The following is an 18,450-nucleotide window of genomic DNA, read 5'->3' as shown; positions in this document are numbered from 1 at the left end:
TTTCCACTGTTTTGTTGAACTCATATGCCTATACAACCCGATCTTGTCGCCACTTTTCAAACTTTTTTTTTAGTTTTAACAAAAATTTAGGAGTATGGTAACAAAATTCCGCTCCATGTGTAAACTGTTGTGACAATCTGGGTAAAATACATGTTTACTCTTCATAACTGCACTGCAGTCAGAGGCAAAAAAAAAAAACCACAAAAAACTGAGATATCCTTGAGAAATGTTCTGTGAACCAAGTATTTTTAGCTCAACCACAGAAGGTGTTAAACATACAGTGCAATTTGAATTTTGTCAGAAACTACGCAATCGTACAGCTGAGATATCACGCTAAAGATGGACATAGCCTTTATTTAACTATATCAGGAACTGGGATCAAAAGCTTTTCTTTAAGAAATAAATTGTCACAGCAAAAAAAACATTCCTATGAAATGTGGTCATACTGTTGGTTTAAGTGTGTGTTGTTTTTTTTAATGAGGATTCCCTTTCATTGAATTTTCATTAAGTTCATAAAGTATGGGGGGAAAAAAGCTTAGGGCTATTGGAGGTTGAGTTTAATTCTTCTGTCAAATATAATGTTAAATAAGGGAGTTGCTAGGTTTTTAGACTAAATCATTAGGTTTTTGGGATTTTTTTATTAGAACTATGATTTTGACTCTAACCCTGTCACTTCTGAGTTTAATTAATGTTAGACATGTGCTTAATGTTATGTGTTCGATTTGGTTAAATTCCCGATAAGCCCTTTTAAAGGCCCATAGGATCATTATACATTAATTTTTTTTTTAAACAACTTCCTGAACACCGCTGAAAATCTGAAGTACGATGTAAAAAGACCCTTTGAATTTTGATATATTCAGACTAGCAGAGGTTAAGCGCCATTTCAAATGCATGGCAGTACAGCGACATATAACGTCACTTACATGTACATGTATGTCAATTCTTATAGCACTCCCAATTAGTCGAGGGGTTAGAACAATCAAAATGTGTCAGTCATGTATCTTTTTGTTGCCTACAATTTTTTGTATCTCCAATGAGAACGTGCCGGAATAAAACATTTCACGGGGTGTGTTTTTTTTCGAAAGTCTAGTCTTGCGTTTTTTTCCGAATGTGACAAAAGCAAATGATCCTTCGGGCCTTTCAAATATTGATTCTAGTTTCCTGTCTGATGAGAGCCCAAAATACAACCAACGAGGCCCGTGCTTACCCTTTTCCGTACTTTCCCCTGTGTGTGGACAGCAACGAGTGATAGGAGATAAAACAAGTAGAGAATGAGGTCAGAGGTCAGGATATTGTTACACAACGACGACTCGTCAGTTTCACGCTGGCGGCCATGTTTGTTCTTGCACATCCAGTCATTTGCTTTGAAAACTTTCCGAACGGGAGGACCACCGCCAGTGGAAACTTCAATCTCCAATTTCATTTTTGAACAAAATTCCCTGGTTTTTTTTGGAGATTATGCCTTCAACTGATCAAAATAAAAATTTCCAAATAATAGCCGACTTAAAAATTTGGCTAAAAAAAAAATCTTAAAATTAAACATTGAAATGTTTGAAAAACTTAAAATGCGAAAAAAGAATGCCTTGTTAACATGTACAAAGTGAAGAAATAAAAACTGTAAAAATGCTTTCAAAGGATTTAGAATGGTGTAATGAACTTGACTAGAAGGAATAATGGAGAGAAAATATTTACCTAATCAAAAATACATAGGGCACAATAAAATACTAGTGCAACTAAGTCCAATGTCCATTAACCAAACAAATAAAAAAAATTTAAAAAAAGATGATGGTGGATTAAAGTGAAAATTGTGCATGTAACAACCAAATGACCCTTTGTTGACACCGGTGTAAGAACAAAGATGGCGGCCTATATGAAACTGATTAGTCCTTTTCCCCCAAAGTACTTTGTTTTCTCCGTTTGTGATGGATTTCAAAACTGGATGGGCAATATTCAACAGGAATGGCCAGCAAAAACAATATGCTTTAAAAATTATTTCCTTTTGGTCCCGTCATTTATTTGATAAGAGTCTTTCTGAGAGGAACTGACGTGGGATATATCATCCACTCAACAAAACCAAATCAACTTTGAAATAAAAAAAACGTTCATGAGGCTTTTGACAATTTGACAAAAGGACGCACCGAATAAACAAAAATTGTAAGACATGATTTAAATCACATGAAGACAAGTGCTACACGAGGGGGGAAAAAGCGTTTTAAATATCAACATAACTTTTGTGTAATTGGTGCATTCACATACATTGTGTACTATAATTAAAAATTCATAAAAAGAAAAAAAGAAAAAGAAAAAAAAAGGATAAATATCGAGAAGGAAAAAAAGGAATTAAACATATTTTTAACAAATCCAGGGTTATACCGCCTATGGTGTGTGAGCTATTTTGTGTATTTTCAGATAAGCTTATATTATTTTTGCTGGTCATTTTTGTTTCCATATTTTCCCAGCATGCAACAGGACATTTCTCTAGGACATTCTAATACCAGTGGGTAAAAAAATAAATCAATAACACACAGGGGAAAATCTGGAAGTTTTGTTTTGTGTACAAACATGGCATGCTCTGAGAACTAAATGTCAACTAGAAATCGGGGGAATGGGTAACAGACTGCTGTTTGATGCGTAGCTACAAAACAGTTAAATTATACCAGTGTGATTTATCTATTTATGAAAAGATGACTCCCAAAATGAACTACATGAAACAGCGTTAGTGTAGCTACTGTAAGTTTCAACTGTTCTTAATGTATGACAGGACTTTGGATGATGTTAGATTTAGACAATCAGTTTGAAACTTCATCTCTCACTAAAGCAAAAAGTGGTTCCAAACTTAAAAATATAAACTGATGTATAAAATTTTGCTTCTTGAATATGTAAAAAGAATTCTTTCCACAATCCCTCCAAAACTTGAAGAAATTACGTCAGAATGTGCAACTGCAACTTGGAACCAAAGCTCCAACGTCAACTAATTTTCCAAATTTGACTGGAAAAAAAAAGCAATTTCTGTAAATGAACAAATTCTACTTCTGCACTACGCAGCAGGGAGAGGTTCACTGCAATGTGTGGGAGACGAGACTTTAGATCAATGCATTATGAAATGGGATCTGGTTGAGCAACCTCGTGGCAGATGACAGACCACCTACGTATGACTTCAGTATGTTAATCCAAAATGTAACATGTTACATGTTAATGTTAACAAACCCCAGATAAATGGTTATGGATATTCTCAAACCCTGTGACTACCCCAGGCTAAAAAAAAATAATAATAAAATGTTTAGAAACAATCATGCCAAAAAGATGGGGAAAAAATTTGAAATATCAATATTAATCAACACACAAGTAAAAGGGTCCATGCAATGAATTTTTTTGAGGAACATATTGTGTGCAACTTTTTCCTCCTCTTAAATGTATGAAAACTATCCCTTTTTTTGTTGATTTTATCAAAAACTGCAACCCTTTAAACATCCAAAATGATCCATGCTTTTCTGGACAACTGAGGGCGCTGTTGCTTGTGATGTCACTTCAGGAAGACACTTTACAGTTTAGGGGTTTTGTGTTCAAATTGTGAACTCAGAAATTTGCTCACTGAAAACATTTGTGAGAAAAGTTTGCTCATTGGCTTACTGCCATGTACTGGCACAACAACGAATCGCCAAAGAAAAAAAAATGTACAACAGCTAAATAGCCAGAATTCTGGCAACTTGTGGTACTGAAATAACTGTAACATTGAGGTTTCTGCCTGAAATGACATCACACTTTTGCTCATGATTATGCAAATTTGCATTGGCATAAAAACCAAAACGGCACCTAAACACCTTTGAAAATGGCAAAACGAAAAATCGAAAATAAGGTTAAATGGGACACAAAGGTGTTTAAAAAAAATTCACATTGCATGGGCCCTTTAAAAAAACATCCATGGAAACAATCCAAACATGCGAAGGAGTTGTACTTTACGTACACAAAACAAGAGGGAAAAAGTGTTAGGTACATGTAAAGTCCGAGATTGGACGAAAGCATGAGGTGGAAAGAATAAGCAGAAGCAGTAGAGATTCAAAGCAGCGAGAGATTTGCGTGCATACAGTGCAGGGCAGATGAGAGCAAAAGTGTAGGAATGAGCCACATTTTTATTCAGAATATTTTAGTCCTACATGTAACAGACATGCATTCAATCATTAATGTTTTGGGTTGTTTTTTTTGTTGTTAACTTGAAGTTTTTAGTTTTAGTACCAAAAGACTTAAACATCTATTTAGCAACAAATTTTTACACAGGTATATTTCCCTTGCGTGTAGCAAAGCATCTGCTTAAATAAAGAAATCAAAAATAACTGGTTCCCATGCATTTGGCCGTACACGCATTATGCATGCATGTGGTGTGGTAGCCAACCAGTGCAAACAAAGATGGTGATTTTTAGACTCAAATGTCCTTCCTTCCCTCTTTATGGTCAACTGTCTAAAAGTAAGACTCATCTCAAAGTCTTAATAAAGTTAAACACAAGCCACATTCTACAACAGAAATCTGTTAAGTTAAGTAGTAAGTACTGTTATTTGTTAGGCCATAAATAACCCCCACTCTTCCATAATCTGTCTGAAATCCAATGACTGGTTTTTGATGGTGTTTAATGGATTCCTAGTATGTATGCCTCGGCCACTATTTCTTCATGTGGGTTTCGTCATCCCCATTTTAAAAAAATGCACCAAGAAAGTCCACGGGTTGCTTCAGGGTGCTGGATATTTGCTGATATGCGAAGGTTACCAGACAAATATGCCTACTGAGTTAGGGTTCAGGTGAAGTCCTACAGAGTCATCTAAAAAGAACAAGCCGAGACAAATGGAAGACTTTAGAAACGTTGGTGGCAGCAAACTCATCAGTCCCTTTTCCATTGTTTGCGTCATATTGAGCATGCGCGCAGCTTAAACATGACGTAAACAAAAGGGCCGGTGTGTTCGCTGCCACCACCGTCTAAAAAAGTCTCCCATTGTGTGGACATTCCCCCTTCACCCTCCTAATCTCGCTGAATAATATCAGAGTTCTGCTCATTCAAGTTGCGGCTTTCACATAAGGGTAGAATGCAAATTAAACAGGCGGTAACTCAAGGTTTACTTCGAGGTTTACCTTGAGGTTTAATGTCAAGGTTTACCTTGAGGTTTAATGTCAAGGTTTACCTCATGTAAAAAAAAAAACCAAAAAACAAGTTGATAAAAATGGGTTTACCTCGAGGTTTACCTTGAGGTTTAACCTGGAGGTTTACCTCATGTAAAAAAAAAAACAAGCTGAGAAAAATGGGTTTACCTCGAGGTTTACCTTGAGGTTTAACGTCGAGGTTTACCTCACGTAAAAAAAAAACAAGTTGATAAAAATGGGTTTACCTCGAGGTTTACCTTGAGGTTTACCCTCGAGGTTTACCTCATCTAAAAAAAACAAGCTGAGAAAAATGGGTTTACCTCGAGGTTTACCTCGAGGTTTACCTGAAGGTTTTACGAGGTTTAGCACGGTTTTCTGGGGTACCTCAGGGTAAAACCTTGATTTACTCCTTGTTTAATTTTGCATTCTGCCCTAAAGTTTTCCCACCAAAATTCCAAGCAGATTTTACTGGACAAAAAATTCCAGGATAACCATTGAGATGACTCCTCAGGCAATATATATATATTTTAAGTTTAATTGTTCACGGCAAAGCACCAATGGCACTATTTGAAATTGCCTCTTTGGGTTTTGGAAAATCAACTTATGTAGGCTATAAATCTTCAGAACTTTTTGATTAGTTAACACAAGAAATCTCAAAAACAGGTTTTTTTTAAACAAAAGATATTGGCTTTTACTTGTTATGAGCAAATATCACGAACAAAATTACAGTTATTTCAAAACTGACAAATATAAATCAACTCGTGTGGAACATCTTGGCCAAAGTGTTAGTCAAACTAAGGAGGATAACATCTGATATTAACAAGTCAGTGATTAACCAAAAAAAAAGGTAAATTTAGTTTCATTTCCTTAAGTTTGATATCCTTATGACATGTTTGAATACATTAGTTATACCAAAGGTGCGAGTGGTCTGTGTCCCACATTCCACGAGGCCGAAAATGTGGGGTGCAAGACGCACATGGAACATGCACGCAGTACACAAACTTTCCAGTGGTTATCCATTATACGTGCTTACAGAAGGAACGTCGCACGCATCTTGGGATAGCGGCGACACTGTTTTGTGTCGACTTTAGACCGATCCATTAAAGGGCCCACGTAATGTACTTTTTTTAATGCAGTCCTTGTAAATGCACTTTTGTGTCCCATTTAACCTATTTTTAAGGGCATTTTGGTGCCGTTTCGGTTTTTATGCTCATGATAATTTGTATATTCACGCTTGAAAGTGTTATGTCATTTCAGGCAGAAAACTCAATGTTACAGCTATTTCAGCACAAAACTGCCAGAATTTTGGATATTTTGCTGTCGTAAATGTTTTCTTTGTTGATTTGTTAATTCAGTACGTGACAATAATCTAATGAGCAAAGTTTTCTCGCAAAATGTTTTTAATGAGTAAATTTTGGGTTCACAATTTTAACAGAAAGCCCCTGAACTGGACAGAGTCTTCCTGAAATGACATCACAGCAACAGCGCCCTCTCTTTTTTTTAATTGCTGTCATGGGCCCTGTTTTTAATGAGCTGTCAACCGTATGTAATTGCCTTTTTTAAGGATAAATAAGGTATTTTTGAATTTGAATTGAATTGAATTAAGCTCCGCCCCCATGGTGTTTTGACCAATCACAGCCATGATTATATGCACAGTGGGTGGAGCCTAATGGATTGGTCTGGTCTATAAAATGTTACTATAACATTCTTGTAAGATGTCAAAACTTTTACTTTTTCAATTACTGAGCACAAAAAGTGCTTAATCACAAACAGGAATCGGAAATACTAATTACCATAATTAAAAATGCTTTGTCTGCTCTTTGTAGACATACAGAGCATAAAAGTCTTTAAGTTCGAATCAAAGAGTTGTTGTCAGAATCCAACCAACTTTAATAATAATTTGTTGAATGCTTTTGGTATAAGTACCATTGAATGGTGTGGAGGAGTGTGGCTTAGTGTTAGGGTTTGTGACTCATGATCAGAGGGTCAGGGGTTCGAATCCAGCTGCTGGCCATACGTTGTGTCCTTGGGCAAGCCACTTCACCCCAACTTGCCTCTCTCCACCCAGGAGTATAAATGGGTACGGGCATTAGCTGGGGAGTAATCTGCGATGGAGTAACATCCCATCCAGGGGGAGTAGAAATATACTCAATTGTTTCATGCTACTGAAACCGGGCACATTGGCTCGTGACAGACTTTACTTTACTTACTACCATTGAATTGAGAGGGGGAAGGGAGGGAAGAGTCAGGGAAGCAGACTGACTTAATTTTTAATCCAACCAATAAATGTTCAGTTAATACTCGGAAAGCAATGAATAATGCCTTAAAAACAATAGACCGATATCAAATACGATGTTAGTCAAGCTATTCATGAGGTTCATCAACTTTTAGATAAAATACGTGCAGCGTGCATGGTGAGCGGCCAATTGATGGGTGGTGACATTACATTCTTATTAAATACAAAGACTGCACGACTCACAGTGATGTCATTGATTATAACAAAATCAAGGCCACTGTACGTGTCCCAACAGTGTTTTACATGTAGGGTTCATAAGCACGGACAAAATGTTCCCAAGAACAAGAACATGAGAGGCCAGTTCGTAGTCAGTGAGAAAGTGAACGCGGATGCAAATTTGCAATGTTATCGCAAGCGTTTGCGATACACATTTTGAAACACATGTTCAATTCTGACACAGTTCAGCGCCTAAGTTGTGTGAAATCAAATTTGCTCCCACTCACATGGCTGACGAACCAACCTCAGAAGCTTAATGGGTACTACAACCTTAAGGCTGTAGTTGAGTACCATCTCATGAGTATGAGTCCAGAAAAAGGGTATTTGAGTAACCATTATGAGTATATCAATGTGAGAACCACAACACCGTGTCACAAGTTATGCGCAACAAGTGCAGTTAATGTTGTGAACAATCTCAAGCAGTTGCCATCTCCGGCGCACACAAAGTAAAAACATGCAGCCATCAAGCATTTGTGTTGCAGCAATGATTAAAATGAAACAAAATGGGTTCAAACATATTCTCATAATTTTGATATAATCCTTTGGACATTCCAAGTGCATTAGAACTCTGCATTTGAAAATAAAAATAAAAGTTTGGTTTGAGCTGATGGCAAACTCAATCTTTAATGGGATAAAAAATTGCTTTAGAAAAATTAATTGATCTGCCGGCCAAGCTTCGTTAGTAAAGACCCAAATATAGATCACAACAAAATGGCCACTGCTTGAGATGTCAAAGGTCAAATATTACTTGGTGTGTGTAATAGTTTAACGTGTTTACCACAATCACAACAAACAGCCTGGACACAAAACTGAGAAGCCATTCCAGCCATGACAGTCTGTCAATCCAAAAATATCTTATGTACTCACACTGTGGCCATCTTGGACTAGTTCCCGAAGGATCCTTTGAATTAAACTGTAATTGGGACCAAATATGTGTCAGGCACCCGACTATTTCAGGACCCAGTTTGAATGCCATGCTCATCTTAAAATTTGTTGTTGTTGTTGTTGTTGTTGTTTAGTATTTCAATCAAAGATGGCCACTGTGTAATGATGTCAACGGCTGGAACGGCTTGATTTAAAAACAACAGCAGCACACAACACAAGACAGCAAGCTGCATGCAAGACCAAAAACCACAGACAACTACAGAGAGAGGCTAACCTGATTTCGTTTGCGGAGAGCCTTGGATGCAAACGATAAAAAAACGGAGAGGGTTCAGGGGAAGACGGGGCGCGGAAAGGAAGAGAGAAGTTTGACAGGGAAAGGAGCAAAGAGGAGTCGGTGAAAAGACAGAAGTATTTGAGAGTCGGATATATGGTGGAGACGACGAACAGGCAGAAATCGGACATTGAAATGACATGTAAGAGATGATGAACGGACAGTGATCCGGAGACAATATGGACGGAAATGACGAAAACATGACAATGGAAATAAGGTACAGAGAAGGCCAAAATTACAATCAGGATTAAACAACAGATACAGGGGTGAACAGTTGGGAAATGAAACAGATGAAAGACGTTTTGAGTTGAGGAGGAAACAAGGACACGACAATATGTGGGAAACACAATCAAGACGAAGATTGGACAAGACATAATATCAAACGTCAATGAGACGGATTCGTTAAATGACAAGGAAAAGAAAACAAGACGAATATGATGGATAGGACAAAAACAAAAGTAAGAATTAGGACAGAGGATGAATGGTGATGCATTCACAGAATTACCGGTAGATAAGAAACGGAAAAAGGGGAAAATCAAGAGAAGTAAGGTCAAACATAGAGCGGGAGATGATTACATCAGCAGAAGCAGAAGAGGTGGGGAGGGTGGGGGGGGGGAGGAAAGAGAAGAAAAAAACACCGGAAACATCAATGACACAACACAGTTTCATCTAGAGTCCAAATATTTCACGTTACGAATCAACTGCAGCGACGCAGGGCAAAGGGGACAGAGTGTGACTGCTTTGAGAAAGGGTTTTTTGCTTCGGGAAAAATGTCTCAGGAAATACAAACAAATGACACGTACGTGGAAGGGTAATGACACAACAATTGAAGGGAAAAAAACCTCTTTGAAAAATCCAACGACAACTGTGCACCTATGCCCTGTGGGGCTACAGTTGACAGAATAAATATGATATTCTATTTCAGATTTATTCGTCTGAAGCATTACAAATGTACGTACAAATAATGCCAAATTACAAAATATCCTTCCCTAAGATACAAAGAAGATATAATTCTTTTTGTTATGGGAAAAATCTGTATATTGTGACGATTGAGTTATAAAATCGACAACAATTTTGAAAATCTAAAAAAGTTCCAGAAAAAATACAATGGATTTTGAATTAGGGAAGCACACAACGTCAATCTCAATATCAGTTGTTCATATTTTGCAGCCCTTGTTTTGTATTAGGTGTTAAAAATAAATGATAGAAGCAGCCACAGGTGAAAAACAAAGATCCCACAGAAAATCTTCAATTTATAGAATTATCACATGTACATGTTTGCATGAGGAAGCCATACTAAGCATTCCTTGGTCATTCAAAAAACCTTGGAAAAACAATTTTCAGGAAAAATTCTTTGCAAATCTGTGAATCAAAGGTTGAATATTCCACCTTGATTTTAATTCTTGAAAAAAAAAATTCTTACAACAAAAAAAAGGAGTTTATTCTTATTATTCGGAGGAAGTCTTGGACCGTGAGGGTATAAATTTCACTCCACAAGTCAGATTCTTTAGGTCTTGTGATGTTTTGGTTTTAATATTCACAGCTCAGTGGTAACTCTGGGGTTTTTCTCAGCCTAGAACAAAACCTGATCTAGTGTTTAAAAAAGTGAAAAGGGCGGAGCATGCCTAGGTTAAAATAAGGAAGCTGTTTGGCTATTAATCAAACCTGAAGATATGTGCATCACATATCACATCATATTGATGTGCATCACAATGACATCCACTGTTTATTGGGTTGGGTTTTATTTGGGGGGGGGGTTCGGCTCAACACATTTTTTTCCTTTAGTACATCATTTAAGTGGTAGATATTAATGCAGGAGTCACTGGAATAAACTATCAAATCTTTGGTTCCACTTTTGTCAATTACAGTTCACTGTAGTATTCACATTTAAAATTGCACTGGTAAAGAACTAAAGTGAATAAGGACTCCCTTGCACCGTTTCCTTTAAATACTGGTAATATGTGCAAAAAACTCATGCAAGAGTCAACTTCAAATACCAATGAAGAAAAAAGCCCTACACCGCTCCTACAAAAAGCCATCACAAGTTCTTTAATGAAATCTAATGCTTCGTTTTTTTTTAAAGATTTAGTAATTGTCTTTATGGCCTTGGTTAACACATGCAGGTGCGCTGGTACTGTAATCTTGGCGGCTGTTGTGTAAAATTCATTAGCAGACCTAATGAAATTACAATTAGAATGATGAACATGATAGCATCGGCATCTCTATCATTGGAATCACGTCTTGCACAATACATGCCAAGAGCACAGCACCAGTCAAGATGAAACATAGCTAATTCATGTTATATTCATAGATGTTATCGAGTCATTTCTGAGTCATTTCAATGTCATTTCCTTAAAAAGTAGATCACTTGAAAGTCATTTATTATTCACGTTTCGGATCAATTCGTTATTTTTACATAAACTGAGTCATCTCAAAGACGAGATAAAGTTGGATTTAAAATGTCTCAGCAAGGACTGAATCACAACTTTGGTTATATCTCCACCCTGTTGAGCACCAATTATGTAATCCAATGTAAGTTGTGGCAATAAATTGTTTCTTTTTTTAATATAGAAAAAAAAGTACGACTTAATGGTATGTTTCTAAGATGCATACACAACGGTAAGTATACCCAACATGCCCAATATAAGTTTTTTGTCTTCAAATTTCAGAAACCTCCATTTACAGAGTTTGATCAAACTGCGGCCATCTTGGACAGGTTCCTTGACACCAATATTAATCTCTGAATCACACAACCTAAGGCACCCAACTATTTGGGACAACTGCCAAGAATAGATGGCTGCAGTAGAGACTGGGGAAAAATTACCAATTTTTTTTTTTTAACCTCCTCTACTGTTTTTGATTCGTGCAAGATGCAGATTAATTCTGGAATTAGGACAAGCAATTGGTTAGTTGTCACCGAAAAGCCCTAACCTTGGCTCTGATTCTTGTGGCTCAAACCCGCAGAAAGGAACGGTAGCAACAAGTCAAGGCAGGTTCAAGAAATATATGCGAAAAAAGAGGAGAGCGACAGGAACAGAGGAATGAAAACGGGAAAAAAAAAATGAAACAAAGGAAAAGAAATGTATTTCCCAATGAAGGCAATAAATTCAACCAGAGAAATAAAAAAATGTCTGTATCTTACTGGACCATTCTCTCATTTGGTACGTTGGGTGACGAGGGTGGGTAGATAATGAAAAGAAAAAGGGAAAACGGGGGAAAAATACATCATTTATTTAATACATTTTTTTCTCTGGGGAGAAAACATTTAGTCATTGGCGTTTTTTCTCTGTAGCTTCTGGTTATTTCTGAAGAGAGATTCATGAATGTCAAATACAACATACTCAACTTTGGTTCCTTTGCGTGTTTCTCCTCTGAGGAATTAAACTTGACGATTAGAACTCTCTACAACAACGTTTACTGCAAGTGTTCTTTATTCAGCATGTTTAGTGGGTGTTTGTCTTCTGAAGCAAATTTCTTTCTGCAGATAACTCATTGCTGACGCAAAATTAAACTTTGTTGCCGTTACAACAAATACTTCAGAAGTATAAAGAGATGTTTGAATAGCAAATGAGAGGCTCTTGCAACTTCAACAATCATTTCACATTAATTTCTCAATCATTCCAAGACCTCTTTACTAAACACCGCAAAAAAGTCCACACTCTTTGGAGGGGTCATAATTTTGAATCTGATCGTCGTAAAAGACAACGCGAGTGGAAATTGCTGCGTGACAATGTTACACTGCCCGAAACCAATGCCAGGGAATATTGATCGCACAGTGCTTGAATGCATGGGAGCAAGCGGGCTATTCGAATGACCCGCACTTTGTTTGGGCACTGTGCCTACGATAGGGGCCAATTACGGGCATGTGTGGTTACGCTTAGCAATTTCTCCTCGCGTAATCTTTTCAATTGCAACTTTTCCAACTGCATCATTTTTCATATTCCATTTTCAATCTTGGACGATTTACAGCCTTTGATAGCAAAGGAGGTATCAAAATGTAGCTACCGGTAGCAAAAGGTCTATAAAAATGACGTCATCATGAGATGGTCAGATTCAAAATTATGACCCCTCCAAAGAGTGCTGACTTTCTTCTTCTTTTTTTTGCAGTGTTTATTTTCCAAAATGCAATAAACCCTCACAAATACAACAAAGTGACTTTTGAAATGCTGAAGTCCTGAAATCAAACAAACAATCTGAGCTTTCTGTGAAATAGTTCGTTACCTTCCTACTTGGATCAACTCTGCCCAGTCAACTCCATGAACATGTACCTTCAAGCTCATTTTAAAGTTCATATTGAATTCTATATTGAAGTAGATAGCTGCTCTACAAACGACCGGGTTTGAAACTCTTGCCAAAGTCACCAAAACATTGAAAAAAAATATACAAGAGTTTCGTTACCAGATAATAAATACCTTTTTGCTGTTATTGCCCGGAAGTAAAAAAAAAACGAACTATTTTTGAAAGCAAAGTCAAGTCTTCTTATCTACCGCAGTCTGCAAATTTGTTTTGAAGCAACTTGTAGATTTTTTTGAATGTTATTTTTTGACTACCATATTTTGTTTTATCCAGACCCAGTCACAAATCACGACGAAATTGGTGTTAATGGTACAGCATTTCAAGTGAGGGTCAAGTTGAAATGGAAACATTGACAAGTGAACTTGCAAATCTATAGGACTGCAGTCATGAAGGGTCAAATACTAGGTCATGAAAGGTCCAATACTAGGTCATGAAAGGTCAAAGTACTATGACATGAAAGGTCAAAAGGGCAGCTCAATCACATTCAAGAAGAGACTTAGCCGTGTCTGAATTATTTGGCTATGACTTGAAGTACACACGCGACTATGGTAGTGGCTGTAGCCATTTCTCATAGACTGTGTGTAATTTCAACTCATTCACAAATACAGCAAAATCTGAGATTTGGTTTTTTTTTGTTCTTCCATTCTTCAAAATGTCATCTTTTCTGAGTGCTCAAGAACAAGGGGTGCTTAACCAACTCAAGATTTTTGTCAGGATTTTGTGACTGAGCTGGCCTACGCTAGTGTTCTAACAGTAACAGTGTTCTGAAATATGCAAGCTGGCATGACCTAGTGATTGCATTCTATTCTGTCGTAGACCCGTACTTACGAGCAATAGCATTTTTTACAGTCGTGGAGGAAATCTCTACATTCAATCGGGGAAGAATACAACTCAGGTGTTATTGACAATTTGCTGGAATAAATTCAGCTTGATGGTCTCTCTTTAGAAAATAATTTTGTCAATGTACTAAGCTAAGAAGTGCAGTGTAATGTCTACAGACGTTAAGCTGTCATTTTTTTTTTAAGAAATGGATAATTCACTTTGTGTCTCTCAAATTCAAGATACTTCAATGTCTTCAACCATTTATTTTCCTCCCTTTCTGTACAGCTTGCATAACATTCTTTGCTTGTCTGTTAAGAAATAGGCTCCCCCTGTCTGTTTTTCAATATCAAAATGCCTATCGGTAACTTGGCAAACACAACAAATTTTCCAAAAAAAGATGAGGAAAGATTGTTTTCATTTGTCTGTTTCACATCACACACACAAAAAACAATTCACTTTTTGGTATGAACGTTAAAAGAAGTACAAAGGGTTGAATACTTACTGGAGAAGTTCCTGGTAGCGAGCATAGTTGTCAAAATAGCTCCCTGCAGACCAATAAGAAAAGTATTCTCAATGTTTACGCGATTCACGCCATCAAAGTCATCTACATGTAAAAGGCAGGTGGATTTTTGCTGGACCTGGAGTGCTCTGGCCGACTGATTCACACTGACTGACTGACTGACTCCTAGAGTCACTAATGATGCCCTTAACCTTATCCCTCTAGGCCCTTTCTGCTAGGAACCATCCTCAATCCTCCAAAATTTTACATTTATGTTCAAATAAAGGATACCCAGCGCCTCAACCCTTCAAATTTTTTAGACAGTCCTGCCTTTCAAAATGCATTCATCTTCAATCCTCCAAAATCCTCCTCTTCTTCAAACACCATTCATCCTCAATCCTCCAAAATCCTCCTCTTCTTCAAACACCATTCATCCTCAATCCTCCAAAATCCTCATGTTTCTTAAACACCATTCATCCTCAATCCTCCAAAATCCTCATGTTTCTCAAACACCATTCATTCTCAATCCTCCAAAATTGTGCACTTATGTTCAAATGAAGGATACCCAGCGCCTCAATCCTTTATAATCATCAGACGGTCCTGCCTCTCAAAATGCATTCAGCCTCAATCCTCCCAAATCCTCCTCTTCTTCAAACACCACACATCCTCAATCCTTCAAAATCCTCATACCGGTATGCTTCAGCACCATTCATCCTCAGTCCTCCAAAATCCTCCCAAATTGTAGATTGCATTCATCCTCAATCCTCCAAAATCCTCAAAAACAGCCAGGATGATTTTGGAGGATTGAGGGTTAGGGTTAACGGAAACTTTTCCTAGCCTCGGTTTAAAAATAACTTAAAGTACAACGGCAAACTAACAACTTGAAGAAAAACTGGCAAAGCTGGATTTGAACATCATCCTTGGCACAGTTGTTCTACCAACGTGACCAGTCTGTGAACCAACTCAGCTTTTCAAGGTACAACTCTTTACTCCTGGATGGAGAGAAATCATGACAAAGTGTCTTGCCTAAGAACACAGGCACCACAAGCGCACAGGCCGGACTGAAACACACAATCTGTTCTATTGCCAATACAATTCGGGCATTTCACAATGCAATGCGCCACAGAGAGTTCATTTTTCCCGGTGCATTGTGGGCAATGGTCGACAAATTCGCAGTGCGGGACATTTGAAATTGTTAGTTTTTTTCTAGTCATTAGTTTTGTAAGCATGATTCGAGTATCTGTTTGCCCTTTTCTTTGCCTTTTATCAATATGGTGTTTTTTGGTAAGGCGGCTGAACGCTATGGCCAAATCTCTAACAAAAATTAGCTCGTTGTCTACTGACACTCGTTCAAATGGGCCATGTTTTGTCGACCGTAAACTTGAATAATGGACTCTCCATGGCAAACTGTTGGTGGCGCACTGCATTGTGAAACGCCCGAATTAGTTCAACACACAAGCCCACATGGCCACAGCTACCAACAGCTACATGTACATAATGACTGCTGGATAGTGCATGTGCCCATTGATCTGCACAAAGCAGCAAAGCACCCACAGCAGCGAGTCACTTTGGCCTCCCAACATGGCTGGCTCTATGTACATCCCTCGCACAGTACAGTGCACAGTTGTGTATACGTTTTGGCCTCTAAATATGGCCTCCGACGACTTCAGCCTGTGATCTCAATGTGCTATCCAGTCAGTAGAGATCAGTGGCCAGTGATCTTCATTTGGATTCTCCTCTCTATTTTCTTACCTTGAGTTTGCGTCGAGCATTGAATTTCTTCAAGCAGTCGACGGTTTCCTGTCTGTGCATCCCTGATGCCACATGCTCTGAATTCTAAAAAGACAAACAAATTTAAAGGGATTTTTAATTATTTTCCATTCCATGCGAAAATCTGTACATCCAAGCAAGCAAGCAATTTAAAGAGTTCATGTAGTGTATCTTTTTATACAATCCTTGGAAATTCACCTAGTGTCCCATTTAACCTTATTTTCAATTTTCATTTTGCCATTTTTAAGCTCTGCACCTGGCACAGTGCTTCAACAAGTCACTTTGGTGTCGGTCGAACGGTCGGTCGGTCCGTCAGTCTCCCCCCCAAAAAATGACCAAAACGAACCTAAAAAAATGACTTATAAAACTGTCAGTACCAATTGTAATTGTCAAAAAAAAAAAATACAATAGAAATTAGAAATAGGGTCAATACAGGTGAGAAGAGAGTTGTATTGTGAAGGTCACTATTATTTTGCATTGTGACGTTTCAAGACGGACGGCTGGCATGGATCATTTCCATAGATTTCCATGCGCAACTTTCAGGCAAGCCAGCCAGAGGTTTTTGTGCGCTCGCACCCGTTTAAAGGTAGAGTCCATCATTTGTAATTTGTGCATTTTGTTCGTTTGAAGCAACAAAAGAGTTCAAAATCTAATGAAGGATACTGAACAACTAACCTGATTAAGTTTCAGCTAAGCTTCAGCTGTACATTCCGAGAAAAACAGCATTTTAAGATCTCAATTTCAAATCAAAAGTTACTGAATCATGTTTTGAATTGTTTTGAATTGCAGCTATACGCGACGTCGCGCACTGATCCGACGAATTATAACAACCGCGCGCGCGTGTGCGTCGTTCGAATACTTGTGCGCGCTGCGCTGAATAACAAAACGAACTACTAATTTAAATTTTCCTACGGTGCTTCTTAAGAATCACCGTTGGAAATGCCTTCTGTCGTTGATTACTTCAAAATGACAGCTTCCCAGAAAGAATAATTTCACAGGGAGTTTAGTCTCCTTACTATCTTTCAACCAAGTTAGTTTTTCAACAATAATTACGCCAGTTACTTTTCGGATAGCTGCAAATGATGGACTCTACCTTTAAGTGATTTTGATGCCTATTTGGTTTTTATGCTAATGCAAATTTGCATATTCATGAGCAGAGGTGTGATATCATTTCAGGCAGAAACCTCAATGTTACAGCTATGTCAGCATCAAAATTTGCCACAATTTTGGATATTTTTTTGGTGATTCGTTGTGGTTTCAGTACACCACTTCCGGCCAATGAGCAAAGTTTCCCCACAACATTTTTCAATGAGCAATTTTTGGGTTCACAACTTTAACAGAAAACCCTTCAACTGAACAGTGTCTTACTGAAATGACAACATAGCAACAGTGACCTCATTTGTTGAGAAAAGCATGGAAAATTTAAATGTTTAAAAAAAATTCGCTTTTCCATAAAATTAACCAAAAGGGATGTCAAATAGTTTTCATACATTTAAGAGTAGTAGAAAGTTGCACATAATATGAGCCAAAGTAAAATTCACATCATGGGTCCTTTATTAAGTGGATACAATGTCTGTGGTATAAGAAATTAATAAGCATGTTAGATCTGCTAAGCATGAGTGACTATAAGTGCTTAAACAGTGCTTATGGAAGGAGTACACGGGGCATAGAATGTAACAACTTACGCTTATCCAGGCATGTTTGAGTGCTTCGTTAGCCGTTATCCGCTTAGTGGGGTTGACCGTTAGCATGCTGTCAATGAGTTGCTTGGCTTCAGTCGTGACGGTGTCCCACTCTGGTGAAGGGTACTGAGAAAGCAGACGAAGCAAAGACATTTACTTTGATGTCCGTTCTGGGCCACGGTACAAGAGTTAGCATTAACAATAAGTCAACTGAAGCAGGAAAAATTATACTTTAGATCTTCTCATTCCAAAGTTGAGGTGGGGAGATTCGCATGTTGCATCACAAATTATATGTATACATGCAAATTTGAAGATCTTTGTTAAATCTTGTCTTTGTTGTACTTACCAATGGAGTATGTAAAATGAACAGAAGTAAGCTGGAAAATTGTATGCTGAGTAGTGCCATAAAAATAGACCCTGGTATTTACCCCATGAAAAAAAAATCATTTTAGTTTAAACCTATTTGGTCAATTTTTTTTACCCCATGAAAAATATATTAGTTTAAACCTAGAAGGTTAAATTGGT

At 37.6% G+C, this 18,450-nt stretch overlaps 1 protein-coding gene across 14 annotated transcripts in view; it reads right to left on the bottom strand.

The window, feature by feature from the left end:
• LOC119731335 (calcium/calmodulin-dependent protein kinase type II delta chain-like) overlaps window positions 1-18,450 on the bottom strand; it is an 85,175-nt gene that overhangs the window by 17,755 nt on the left and 48,970 nt on the right. For 2 of the 14 annotated variants that reach the window (XM_038204495.1, XM_038204497.1), the window contains exons 9-14: window positions 17,929-18,051; window positions 16,226-16,309; window positions 14,477-14,519; window positions 11,999-12,007; window positions 8,800-8,820; window positions 1,208-1,225 (exon numbers count right to left, since the gene is read on the bottom strand). In XM_038204495.1, the coding sequence (XP_038060423.1) occupies window positions 1,208-1,225; window positions 8,800-8,820; window positions 11,999-12,007; window positions 14,477-14,519; window positions 16,226-16,309; window positions 17,929-18,051 (298 nt within the window). The remainder of the gene's footprint in view (window positions 1-1,207; window positions 1,226-8,799; window positions 8,821-11,998; window positions 12,008-14,476; window positions 14,520-16,225; window positions 16,310-17,928; window positions 18,052-18,450) is intronic. The other 12 variants (XM_038204500.1, XM_038204502.1, XM_038204498.1 and 9 more) reach the window with 6 other exon arrangements.

This window comes from Patiria miniata, unplaced genomic scaffold, assembly GCF_015706575.1.
Source record: "Patiria miniata isolate m_02_andy unplaced genomic scaffold, ASM1570657v1 HiC_scaffold_23, whole genome shotgun sequence".
Taxonomy (NCBI): Eukaryota; Metazoa; Echinodermata; class Asteroidea; order Valvatida; family Asterinidae; genus Patiria; species Patiria miniata.
The sequence above is the reverse complement of the archived record's forward strand: the minus strand, read 5'-3'. Positions and strand labels throughout refer to the sequence as shown.